Source organism: Dermacentor albipictus, chromosome 7 (genome assembly GCF_038994185.2).
Source record: "Dermacentor albipictus isolate Rhodes 1998 colony chromosome 7, USDA_Dalb.pri_finalv2, whole genome shotgun sequence".
Classification (NCBI taxonomy): domain Eukaryota; kingdom Metazoa; phylum Arthropoda; class Arachnida; order Ixodida; family Ixodidae; genus Dermacentor; species Dermacentor albipictus.
This window is the reverse complement of record NC_091827.1, coordinates 41,759,319-41,771,600: the sequence shown is the minus strand read 5'-3', so window position 1 is coordinate 41,771,600 and position 12,282 is coordinate 41,759,319. Positions and strand designations below refer to the sequence as shown.

Genomic DNA, 12,282 nt, shown 5'->3' with positions numbered 1-12,282 from the left:
AGTAAAAAGCGCCAATAATTAATTTTTTGCCTGGGAAATTTAGCGACAGTCCAAACGATGTTCAACTCAGTTGGAATGTGAATGCGGTGCGACAGAATGGTGAGCAATACACCACCGCCTTGCAGCGACAGTCGATCATAGCGACTCGCAGAAAATACATTAACTGAAGAAAAAAGCTTGTTATCCATTACCCCAGGCCGAAGCCAGGTTTCTGTTAATACGAGCACGTTTGCTTTGCAAGTATCAATAGCGGAGTTTAAAAAGTCACTTTTGCTAGACGAACTTCGAACATTTGTAAGAAGTGCAAATGCGTGCAACTGACTTTGCCCACAGCCTCTCACGCACCTCTATTTGCGTCGGCATCTGAACGGTGGTTACCAGATGAGGCAGTTTGCTTACGTTCAGTGGCGCTGTCTGTTTTCGAGGTGTACACGGAATGCTTTTTATTAATGACAAGGGTATTGTACCTAAGCTGATAGGGCTGCGTTTCCGATTGACCTTTGACAAGATTAGCCAGTTTCGAACGTATGCGACGCGTTGCGGGAGAAAAATCTTCGCTTATGGTGCGTTACTTACATTTAGCTTTTTTCCGTACCCTCAAAATATTCTGTCCGACTTTGTAGCTTCAAAACCTCACATTTGGGCGGCACTTGTTGGGATCGAAAGGTCCGATACGGTATGCGCACGATAGATAGCATTATCGGGCAAATTATCTGCAAGACAAAGAAGGGCAGGTTTCACACGTGCTTCAGAGTGCTCCCTCGATTCGGGAGAGTCAGGCATATGACGGAAAACTAAGTTGTCACGACGCGATCTATCTTCTAAATCGTCTAGGTGAGCTTCGAACGACTCTTGCCGGGTGGTAGCGCCTTCCATTGTATCGCGTACTCCGATAAACTCTTCATAAATATTGTCAAAAGAATTAGTTTCTCTTTCTTCTAGTTTATCTGATCTCTCGTGAAAGTAACCAATTTTCACTTGGATAGTTTTCTGACTGCTTTTTATGGCTTTTACGTCAGCGGACAGCTCGGCCGACTTTTTGCTGATTGCACAGAACGAGTATGCACATCTTTGAGCAAATGAAAAAGAACACAAATTTGTTCTGCGGGGTCATTGGGCAAGTCTCCCAAGGAAAGCAGCGATGCCGAACGCGTGTCAGGCCCCGGATTTGTTTCCACATCACTGGAGCAGAGCAATAGAAAGATTAAGAAAAAACAGTCAGGCAGTTTCATAAAACATTTTTGAGCAAGGGAGCAAAAGCAAATACGGGGTGTCGCTTTTTTTAGCGTGTAAAGAATGTTTTTCGCACACCTGCGAAGCGCAAATGGGCAACACGTGAGCCATGCTGCCTTATTTGTCATGCGTTTGTCATGCTATGAAGGCATGACAAAGATAGCCTGAGGCGGTGAGCTGCGGTTCTGGGCAAACATCCGTGGTAATACCCGGAAAAGCGTAGCATTCTTCGGTGTAGTCCAGGCATTCCAGAGTCGTACAGCCGTTGACTACCGTGTGCGCAGGAGGCAGACACAGCATAAGGAACGATGACAGGAAAACACTGCGCAAACGGGCCAAGCGTGAGCCATGCTGCCTAAGTTGCTCTCTTGCATGAGACGGCGTGACATGCATGACGCCTTCACTGATCTTTTAGAAACGTTGCCATCGACAGATGTGTTTCGCTACGCCGCGAAAGACGTATCGCTACCAAATTGCCAGGTTAAGCTGGTCACCATGTGAGGCCTTCTTTGTTGTCTGCCGACAACAACGCAGTGCGCGACCACCAGTCTTATCGAGAAAGTTGCGTTAGAAGTAGGGTTGCGACATCTGGTATGCGCTTATACTACGCACTTGAACAAAGGGGTCACGACTCTACTCTGCAGGCTGTTCTTTTGTACCATGGCGCTTCAGTTGTTGTAACGGCGTCGTCTCTGTGGTTGCAGGAGGGAGCCGAACATCCATCGGCTAGTCCAGCGCGATACGAGGCCACGCCGGCCAGCAACGCCAAGAGTTCGCGCAAGCGGAGCTCGGACGAAGCGGCTGGCGGAAGCCGCGCCAGACCCAAGTGCTCGCGGCCGGGTAGCCGCGCGTCGAACCTACAGCCGCCAAGCCGGGCCCGGAGCCTCCTACTGCCGGACGGCTACGGGCGTGCCTCCGAGCCGCCGCTGGTGGTCGTCGACGACCCGGCGTCGTCCTCGTCCACCGGCACCGTCTCCTCCCAGGGCGGCCTGACGTCGGGCAAGGGCGACGACTCCAGCGACGGCCCCGATGGTCTGTCGCGGCCCCGGAAAGCGGGGGGAGGAAGCGGCCAGGTTTCCACCGGCGAAGGGCTCACCATGGGCAAGCTGGAGGACGCCATGAAGAAGCACTTGCCCGAGGTGCGCTCCACGCACTCGGCGGCCATCCAGTGGATCGGGGCGCCCCACCAAACCGGCGTGGCTGGTGCCGGGGCGTCGCCGCACGCCGCCGGCGGACCCTTGCCTGCGTCGACGCTGCTACGGTAGCTGTACGTGAACCGTGAGTCGGTAATACGGTCCGAGTCCCACGCGTCCGCTGCCTCCTCGCGGCCGACGTACTACGAAGACGTGCCGACGCCCCCCGAGGGACCACGGACGACGCCCGACGTGTTCGTCCTTCCCCCGTACGCCGGCTACGTCGAGCCACCACGCCTGTCCACAGCCGTCACGCCCCCGTCGTCGGTGTCGCCTTGCGACAACAAGCTGGGACTCGCCGAGAGCCCTGCGTTCTCCGAGGCGGCGGCCGTGGCTGCAGCGGCGCCGATGTCGCACATGCGCTACTACGTGTCCGCGGCTGAGTTGCCCCTCAAGCCGCAGGTGCTGGTCCACCCCGCAAGCCTGGACTACTTCACGCCGCAGGAGCAGCAGCTCTACGCTGGCGGATTCCACTTGTACGGCAAGCCCGTCGGTGCCTGGTACTCGTAGCAGCCGAACATGTAGCGCGGCCTCTCGGCAATCCTGTGAATCGCCCACTTGTTCTCTGGCGGCTTCGGTGTGCGTGCGCGTGTGTAAATGGACCGGTGTGTGACCGGTGCTGGGGGGAGTGTGCGAGCACTCCCCCCAGCACCGGTCATCCCAGCACCATGGAAGCCGTCAACAACACCCCCCTTTCCTTTTGTTCCCCCCCACCTTTCCGCCTGTGAAGTGTCTCCCTACCTCCCGTGTTCCCCCCCCCTCCTTTCTTCAAAAAAGACGCTTTAAAAGCGGCACACCGCCACCCCCCGAAGAACAACCCCCTGAAGAAGGAGCCGAACGGGCTCCGAAACGTCGGGCAAATAAAATTCAGTTATTTGGTTGGAGTCAGTCTCAAGTTCTAATTACGTTTGAGCATGCATAACGTAAGTTTGAGTCATGGACCAGGACGAATTTTAAGCTTTAATTTAGAGGAACACGTACGGGTTTCCTTTGTAGCAATTGCTACGATTGGGTGGATGTCTAAATTTTCCTTTATTAATTACTTCCCTCCACCTTGCGGGTTTCCACAGAACTATCAAAATCTTGCCTTTGCATCGAGTTGTCAATAACTTCAACTTCGGCCTGTCATCGGCTAGCCGTCTGGTTAGCTCAGATGGTTGAGCGGCTGCCTCGGTAGAGCGGTGGTCCCGGGTTCGAGTCCTGGGCCAGGACAAATTTTTCTTCAACTACGAGATTTTTCGTTCGAAGGCTTTCCTTTGAAGCAACTACTACGATATGGTAGATGTATTATTTTCCCTATACTACCCGTCGTGGTTGCTCAGTGGCTATGGTGTTGGGCTGCTGAGCACGAGGTCGCGAATCGAATCCGGGCCACGGCGGCCGCATTTCGATGGAGGCGAAATGCGAAAACACCCGTGTACTTAGATTTAGGTGCACGTTAAAGAACCCCAGGTCGTCCAAATTTCCGGAGCCCTCCACTATTGCGTGTCTCATAATCAGAAAGTGGTTTTGGCACGTAAAACCCAATAATTTATTTTTTATTTTTCCCTATATTAATTACTTCTCTCCAACTTGCGGGTTCCGCAGAGCTATTACGTCAAACTCTTGCCTAATCCTACATGCTTACGTTCGAAATACAATCGCTCGTCAAGCATTACTTTTTTGAAAAGCAGCTTGTGTCAGCCATTGCTATCACTGCGCAGTAAAGTTTTGCATTTATGCCTTCTTCAGAAAGTCAATCGTCACCATATCCTTCGCTGTGAACTCGTCCTACCACCTACTTATCACTCCTCTCGAGTCGATTACCTTCATAAATAAGACGCAGTATTCTCGCACTAATAGATTTTTTTGCCCATTTATTCCACATATAACCAACGATTGAAGCCACCCTCTAGCTCACATCGCGTCCACCCAGGACTAGGGAGTCTTCCGCCTAACTTCACTCCCCATGCATCCGAGGATGAATATTCAGGGGATTATTAAAAGAATAGGTGCCGAATAAATTTCTCGAAAGAAAAATGAAAAAAAGGTAAGCCTATAGCCCATGAAATTAGCTTCTCCACGAGGTAAAATAAGTTGACTAGAAAGCGCTGGTTCTTCGTTTACGTCACTCCCCGTGCATGCGGGGATGCTTGTTTAGGGGAATAATAAAAGAATAGGTGCCGAATAAATTTCTGGAAAAAATGAAAAAACGGTAAGGCTATAGCCCATGAAAATATATTCTACACCACGTAAAATAAGTTGACTCGAAAGCGCTGGTTCTTCGTTTACGTCGCTCCCCGTGCATGTGGGGATGCTTGTTTAGGGGATTATTAAAAGAATAGGCGCCGAATAAATTTCCGGAAAAAATGAAAAAACGGTAAGGCTATAGCCCATGAAAATATCTTCTCCGCCACGTAAAATAAATTGACTCGAAATGCTGGTTCTTCGTTTACGTCGCTCCCCGTGCATGCGGGGATGCTTGTTTAGGGGATTATTAAAAGAATAGGTGCCGAATAAATTTCTGGAAAAAATGAAAAAAAAAACGGTAAGGCTATAGCCCATGAAAATATCTTCTCCGCCACGTAAAATAAATTGACTCGAAAGCGCTGGTTCTTCGTCTACGTCGCTCCCCGTGCATGCGGGGATGCTTGTTTAGGGGATTAATGAAAGAATGGGTGCCGTATAAATTTCTGGACAAAATGAAAAAACGGTAAGACTATAGCCCATGGAAATATCTTCTCCGCCAAGTAAAAAAAATTCACTCGAAAGCGCTGGTTCTTCGTTTACGTCACTCCCATTCCATGCGGGGATGCTTGTTTAGGGGAATAATAAAAGAATTGGGGCCGAAAAAGTTTCTGGAAAAAATGAAAAAAACGGTAAGGCTATATTCCATGAAAATATCTTCTCCGCCAGGTATAATAAATTGACTCGAAAGCGCTCGTTCTCCGTTTACGTCACTCCCATTGCATGTGGGGATGCTTGTTTAGGGGATTAATAAAAGAATGGGTGCCGTACAAATTTCTGGAAAAAATGAAAAAAACGGTAAGGCTATAGCCCATGAAAATATCTTCACCGCCAGGTATAATGAATTGACTCGAAAGCGCTGGTTCTACGTTTACGTCACTCCCATTGCATGCGGGGATGCTTGTTTAGGGGATTAATAAAAGAATGGGTGCCGTATAGGTTTCTGGAAAAAATGAAAAAATGGTAAGGCTATAGCCCATGAAAATATATTCTCCGCAAGGTATAATAAATTGACTCGAAAGCGCTGGTTCTTCGTTTACATCACTCCCATTGCTTGCGGGGATGCTTGTCTAGGGGATTAATAAAAGAATAGGTGCCGCATAAATTTCTGGAAAAAATGAAAAAACGGTATGGCTATAGCCCATGAAAATATCTTCTCCGACAGGTATAATAAATTGACTCGAAAGCGCTGGTTCTTCGTTTACGTCACTCCCATTGCATGCGGGGATCCTTGTTTAGGGGATTAATAAAAGAATGGGTGCCGTATAGGTTTCTGGAAAAAATGAAAAAACGGTAAGGCTATAGCCCTTGAAAATACCTTCTCCGCAAGGTATAATAAATTGACTCGAAAGCGCTGGTTCTTCGTTTACATCACTCCCATTGCTTGCGGGGATGCTTGTTTAGGGGATTATTAAAAGAATGGGTGCCGAATAAATTTCTGGAAAAAATGAAAAAACGGTAAGGCTATAGCCCATGAAAATATCTTCTCCGACAGGTATAATAAATTGACTCGAAAGCGCTGGTTCTTCGTTTACATCACTCCCATTGCTTGCGGGGATGCTTGTTTAGGGGATTATTAAAAGAATAGGTGCCGAATAAATTTCTGGAAAAAATGAAAAAATGGTAAGGCTATAGCCCATGAAAATATCTTCTCCGACAGGTATAATAAATTGACTCGAAAGCGCTGGTTCTTCGTTTACATCACTCCCATTGCATGCGGGGATACTTGTTTAGGGGATTATTAAAAGAATAGGTGCCGAATAAATTTCTGGAAAAAATGAAAAAACGGTAAAGCTATAGCCCATGAAAATATCTTCTCCGCCAGGTATAATAAATTGACTCGAAAGCGCTGGTTCTTCGTTTACGTCACTCCCATTGCATGCGGGGATGTTTGTTTAGGGGATTATTAAAAGAATAGGTGCCGAATAAATTTCTGGAAAAAATGAAAAAACGGTAAGGCTATAGCCCATGAAAATATCTTCTCCGACAGGTATAATAAATTGACTCGAAAGCGCTGGTTCTTCGTTTACATCACTCCCATTGCATGCGGGGATGCTTGTTTAGGGGATTATTAAAAGAATAGGTGCCGAATAAATTTCTGGAAAAAATGAAAAAACGGTAAGGCTATAGCCCATGAAAATATCTTCTCCGACAGGTATAATAAATTGACTCGAAAGCGCTGGTTCTTCGTTTACATCACTCCCATTGCATGCGGGGATGCTTGTTTAGGGGATTATTAAAAGAATAGGTGCCGAATAAATTTCTGGAAAAAATGAAAAAACGGTAAGGCTATAGCCCATGAAAATATCTTCTCCGACAGGTATAATAAATTGACTCGAAAGCGCTGGTTCTTCGTTTACATCACTCCCATTGCTTGCGGGGATGCTTGTTTAGGGGATTAATAAAAGAATGGGTGCCGAATAAATTTCTGGAAAAAATTAAAAAACGGTAAGGCTATAGCCCATGGAAATATCTTCTCCGACAGGTATAATAAATTGACTCGAAAGCGCTGGTTCTTCGTTTACATCACTCCCATTGCATGCGGGGATGCTTGTTTAGGGGATTATTAAAAGAATAGGTGCCGAATAAATTTCTGGAAAAAATGAAAAAACGGTAAGGCTATAGCCCATGAAAATATCTTCTCCGCCAGGTATAATAAATTGACTCGAAAGCGCTGGTTCTTCGTTTACGTCACTCCCATTGCATGCGGGGATGCTTGTTTAGGGGATTATTAAAAGAATAGGTGCCGAATAAATTTCTGGAAAAAATGAAAAAAACGGTAAGGCTATAGCCCATAAAAATATCTTCTCCGACAGGTATAATAAATTGACTCGAAAGCGCTGGTTCTTCGTTTACGTCACTCCCATTGCATGCGGGGATGCTTGTTTAGGGGATTATTAAAAGAATAGGTGCCGAATAAATTTCTGGAAAAAATGAAAAAACGGTAAGGCTATAGCCCATGAAAATATCTTCTCCGACAGGTATAATAAATTGACTCGAAAGCGCTGGTTCTTCGTTTACGTCACTCCCATTGCATGCGGCGATGCTTGTTTAGGGGATTATTAAAAGAATAGGTGCCGAATAAATTTCTGGAAAAAATGAAAAAACGGTAAGGCTATAGCCCATGAAAATATCTTCTCCGACAGGTATAATAAATTGACTCGAAAGCGCTGGTTCTTCGTTTACATCACTCCCATTGCATGCGGGGATGCTTGTTTAGGGGAATATTAAAAGAATAGGCGCCAAATAAATTTCTGGAAAAAATGAAAAAACGGTAAGGCTATAGCCCATGAAAATATCTTCTCCGACAGGCATAATAAATTGACTCGAAAGCGCTGGTTCTTCGTTTACGTCACTCCCATTGCATGCGGGGATGCTTGTTTAGGGGAATAATAAAAGAATGGGTGCCGTATAGGTTTCTGGAAAAAATGAAAAAACGGTAAGGCTATAGCCCATGAAAATATCTTCTCCGAATGGTATAATAAATTGACTCGAAAGCGCTGGTTCTACGTTTACGTCACTCCCATTGCATGCGGGGATGCTTGTTTAGGGGATCAATAAAAGAATGGGTGCCGTATAGGTTTCTGGAAAAAATGAACAAATGGTAAGGCTATAGCCCATGAAAATATATTCTCCGCAAGGTATAATAAATTGACTCGAAAGCGCTGGTTCTTCGTTTACATCACTCCCATTGCTTGCGGGGATGCTTGTCTAGGGGATTATTAAAAGAATAGGTGCCGCATAAATTTCTTGAAAAAATGAAAAAACGGTATGGCTATAGCCCATGAAAATATCTTCTCCGACAGGTATAATAAATTGACTCGAAAGCGCTGGTTCTTCGTTTACGTCACTCCCATTGCATGCGGGGATCCTTGTTTAGGGGATTAATAAAAGAATGGGTGCCGTATAGGTTTCTGGAAAAAATGAAAAAACGGTAAGGCTATAGCCCTTGAAAATATTGTCACGTGGTAGTGACGTTAAAGAACACAGCAGCAGTACTGTGAAAGACAAACTAGCTTTTATTGGGCGAACCTGTGCCCACAAAACAGGGTACACTTAAAGCACAACGATAGCGGCGAACACAGTCGGCGATCGTCGAAAATCTGATCAGCGGGTCAAGCGCGTCGGCTTTTATAGAGCAGTAGTCGAATGTTCCAGACTAATCGTTCGGACCCGCGGGCCTTCCACAAAGTTCTACACCATTCGCGTCAGGCGATTAAATCAGATAACATAACGTTCGGCGACAACAGCCAGCGGATAGAAGCATCGATACCTTTCCAGAAACTTCGGATACATGCAAGCGCGTCCCGCGCTGTGCGATAAGATTTGTTAGGCGGCGAAACCTGGTCGCCCGATAAATATAAATACACGTGTCAATACCCCCCTCTTAAAAAGCATCGTCCCGATGCTACAAAGAGAGCGAAACGCAAAAGCACACTTATTAAACAGAAGTAACAACACAACGAAAAGAAACAAAGTCCAAAGGTCAGTTACGCGAAGTCCCAAAGTTCGTTAACGCTGGTGGTATGGCTTTAACCGCACAACGTGGACAATTTCAGGTCGTGAGCGGCGCCGCTGTGACAGCGAAATGCCGTCTGGCACGACCTCGTAGTCCAGTGCACCAATACGTCGGATGATCTTGTACGGTCCGAAATAGCGACGCAAAAGCTTCTCGCTCAGTCCTCGTCGGCGTATAGGGGTCCAAACCCAAACACGGTCACCGGGCTGGTACTCGACAAAGCGTCGTCGGAGGTTGTAGTGTCGGCTGTCGGTCCTCTGCTGGTTCTTGATCCTCAGGCGGGCGAGCTGTCGGGCTTCTTCGGCGCGCTGGAGATAGCTAGCGACGTCAACATTTTCCTCGTCAGTGACGTGCGGCAGCATGGCGTCGAGCGTCGTCGTCGGATTCCTGCCGTAAACCAGCTTGAACGGCGTGATCTGTGTTGTTTCTTGCACCGCCGTGTTATAAGCGAATGTTACGTACGGCAGGACGGCATCCCAGGTCTTGTGTTCGACGTCGACGTACATCGCTAGCATGTCGGCGAGGGTCTTATTCAGCCGCTCCGTAAGACCATTCGTCTGCGGGTGGTAAGCCGTTGTCCTCCTGTGCATTGTCTGACTGTATTTCAGAATGGCTTGGGTGAGCTCCGCTGTAAAGGCCGTTCCTCGGTCGGTGATGAGGACTTCTGGGGCGCCATGTCGCAGCAGGATGTTTTCGACAAAGAATTTCGCCACTTCGGCTGCGCTACCTTTCGGCAGTGCTTTTGTTTCAGCGAAGCGGGTGAGGTAGTCCGTCGCCACGACGATCCACTTATTTCCGGTTATTGACGTCGGAAAGGGTCCCAGCAAGTCCATCCCGATCTGCTGGAATGGTCGGCAAGGAGGCTCGATTGGCTGTAGCAATCCGGCTGGCCTTGTCGGCGGTGTCTTGCGTCGCTGACAGTCTCGGCATGTTCTGACATAACGGGCGACGTCGGCGGTCAGGCGCGGCCAATAATACTTTTCTTGTATCCTTGATAGTGTCCGGGAAAATCCGAGGTGTCCAGCGGTCGGATCGTCATGTAGGGCCTGCAATACTTCTGGACGAAGTCCTGACGGGACAACAAGAAGGTAATTGGCGCGGACTGGCGAGAAGTTCTTCTTCACGAGTAGACTGTCTTGAAGCGTGAAGGAAGATAATCCGCGCTTAAATGCCCTGGGGACAACGTCGGTGTGCCCTTCCAAATAATCGACGAGGCCTTTAAGTTCCGGGTCCGATCGTTGTTGTTCGGCGAAGTCTTCCGCGCTTATTATTCCAAGGAAGGCGTCGTCATCCTCGGCATCTTGCGGCGGCGGGTCAATGGGGGCGCGGGATAGGCAATCGGCGTCTGAGTGTTTTCGTCCGGACTTGTATGTTACGGTGATGTCGTATTCTTGTAGTCTGAGGCTCCACCGTGCCAGCCGTCCTGAGGGATCCTTTAAATTCGCTAGCCAACACAAGGCGTGATGGTCGCTGACGACTTTGAATGGCCTGCCATATAGGTAAGGGCGAAATTTCGCTGTAGCCCAAACGATGGCGAGGCATTCCTTTTCGGTTGTAGAATAATTGCCTTCCGCTTTTGACAACGACCGGCTAGCGTAAGCTATCACGTGTTCATGTCCATCTTTTCTCTGGACCAGGACGGCGCCGAGGCCTAGGCTACTGGCGTCAGTGTGGATTTCGGTATTGGCGTGATCGTCGAAGTGCGCAAGTACGGGCGGCGACTGCATGCGTCGTTTGAGTTCTTGAAATGCCTCGGCCTGCGGCGTTTCCCACTTGAACTCGACGTCGCATTTAGTTAGCTGCGTCAGCGGCTCAGCGATGCGTGAAAAGTTCTTGACAAATCGCCTGTAGTAGGCACACATGCCAAGAAATCTACGCACTGCCTTCTTGTCGATGGGCTGCGGGAACTTTGCTATGGCAGCTGTCTTCTGCGGGTCGGGGCGGACTCCAGATTTGCTGATGACGTGGCCTAAAAATAGAAGCTCCTCGTAAGCGAAGCGGCACTTTTCCGGCTTCAGAGTAAGTCCTGATGACCTGATGGCCTCTAGTACTGTTGCCAGCCGCCTAAGGTGAACGTCGAAATTTTCGGCGAAGACGACGACGTCATCCAAGTATACGAGACAGGTCTGCCACTTCAATCCTGCTAAAACCGTGTCCATCACGCGCTGGAACGTTGCAGGCGCCGAGCACAGTCCGAATGGCATAACCTTGAATTCGTAGAGGCCGTCTGGGGTGATGAAGGCGGTCTTTTCGCGATCTCTTTCGTCGACTTCTATTTGCCAATAGCCAGACTTTAGGTCCATGGACGAGAAGTATTTAGCGTTGCAGAGCCGATCTAATGCGTCGTCTATCCGTGGGAGGGGGTATACGTCCTTCTTCGTGATCTTGTTCAGACGACGATAATCGACGCAGAAACGTAGGGTTCCGTCCTTTTTCTTTACCAGAACAACAGGGGATGCCCACGGGCTTTTCGACGGCTGGATGATGTCGTCGCGCAGCATTTCGTCGACTTGTTCTCTTATAGCTTCACGTTCTCGCGCCGAAACTCGGTAAGGGCTCTGACGGAGTGGGCGAGCGCATTCCTCGGTGATTATGCGATGCTTGGCGACTGGTGTTTGTCGAATCCGCGATGAGGTCGAAAAGCAGCCTTTGTATCGTCGGAGCAGACTTCTGAGCTGCTGTTGCTTAATCATAGGGAGATTTGGATTAATGTCGTAGTCTGGTTCGGGAGCCATGGTCGTCGGGGTGAATGCGGCGGAATCCGAGAGGACAAACGCATTACTTGTTTCCAGAATTTCCTCGATGTACGCGATCGTCGTGCCCTTGTTGATGTGCTTGAACTCCTGGCTGAAGTTTGTCAGCAACACTTCAGTTGTCCCTCCATGCAGTCGAGCGATCCCTCTTGCGACGCAAATTTCATGGTCTAGCAGTAGACGTTGGTCGCCTTCAATGACGCCTTCGACGTCAGCGGGTGTTTCGGTGCTGACCGAAATAACGATGCTGCAGCGAGGCGGGACGCTCACTTGATCTTCGAGCACACTCAAGGCGTGGTGGCTACGAGGGCTCTCCGGCGGCATTGCTTTATCTTCCGACAGCGTTACTGACTTCGAC

General features: G+C 48.5%; 1 protein-coding gene across 10 annotated transcripts in view; it reads left to right on the top strand.

Annotated features, from left to right (window-relative positions):
* LOC135915269 (uncharacterized) overlaps nt 1-3,028 on the top strand; it is a 282,983-nt gene extending 279,955 nt beyond the window's left edge. For all 10 annotated transcript variants that reach the window (XM_065448289.2, XM_065448291.2, XM_065448292.2 and 7 more), the window contains one exon: nt 1,938-3,028. In XM_065448289.2, the coding sequence (XP_065304361.1) occupies nt 1,938-2,498 (561 nt within the window). In that variant the 3' untranslated portion in view covers nt 2,499-3,028. The remainder of the gene's footprint in view (nt 1-1,937) is intronic.
* Nucleotides 3,029-12,282: the final 9,254 nt, after the last annotated feature.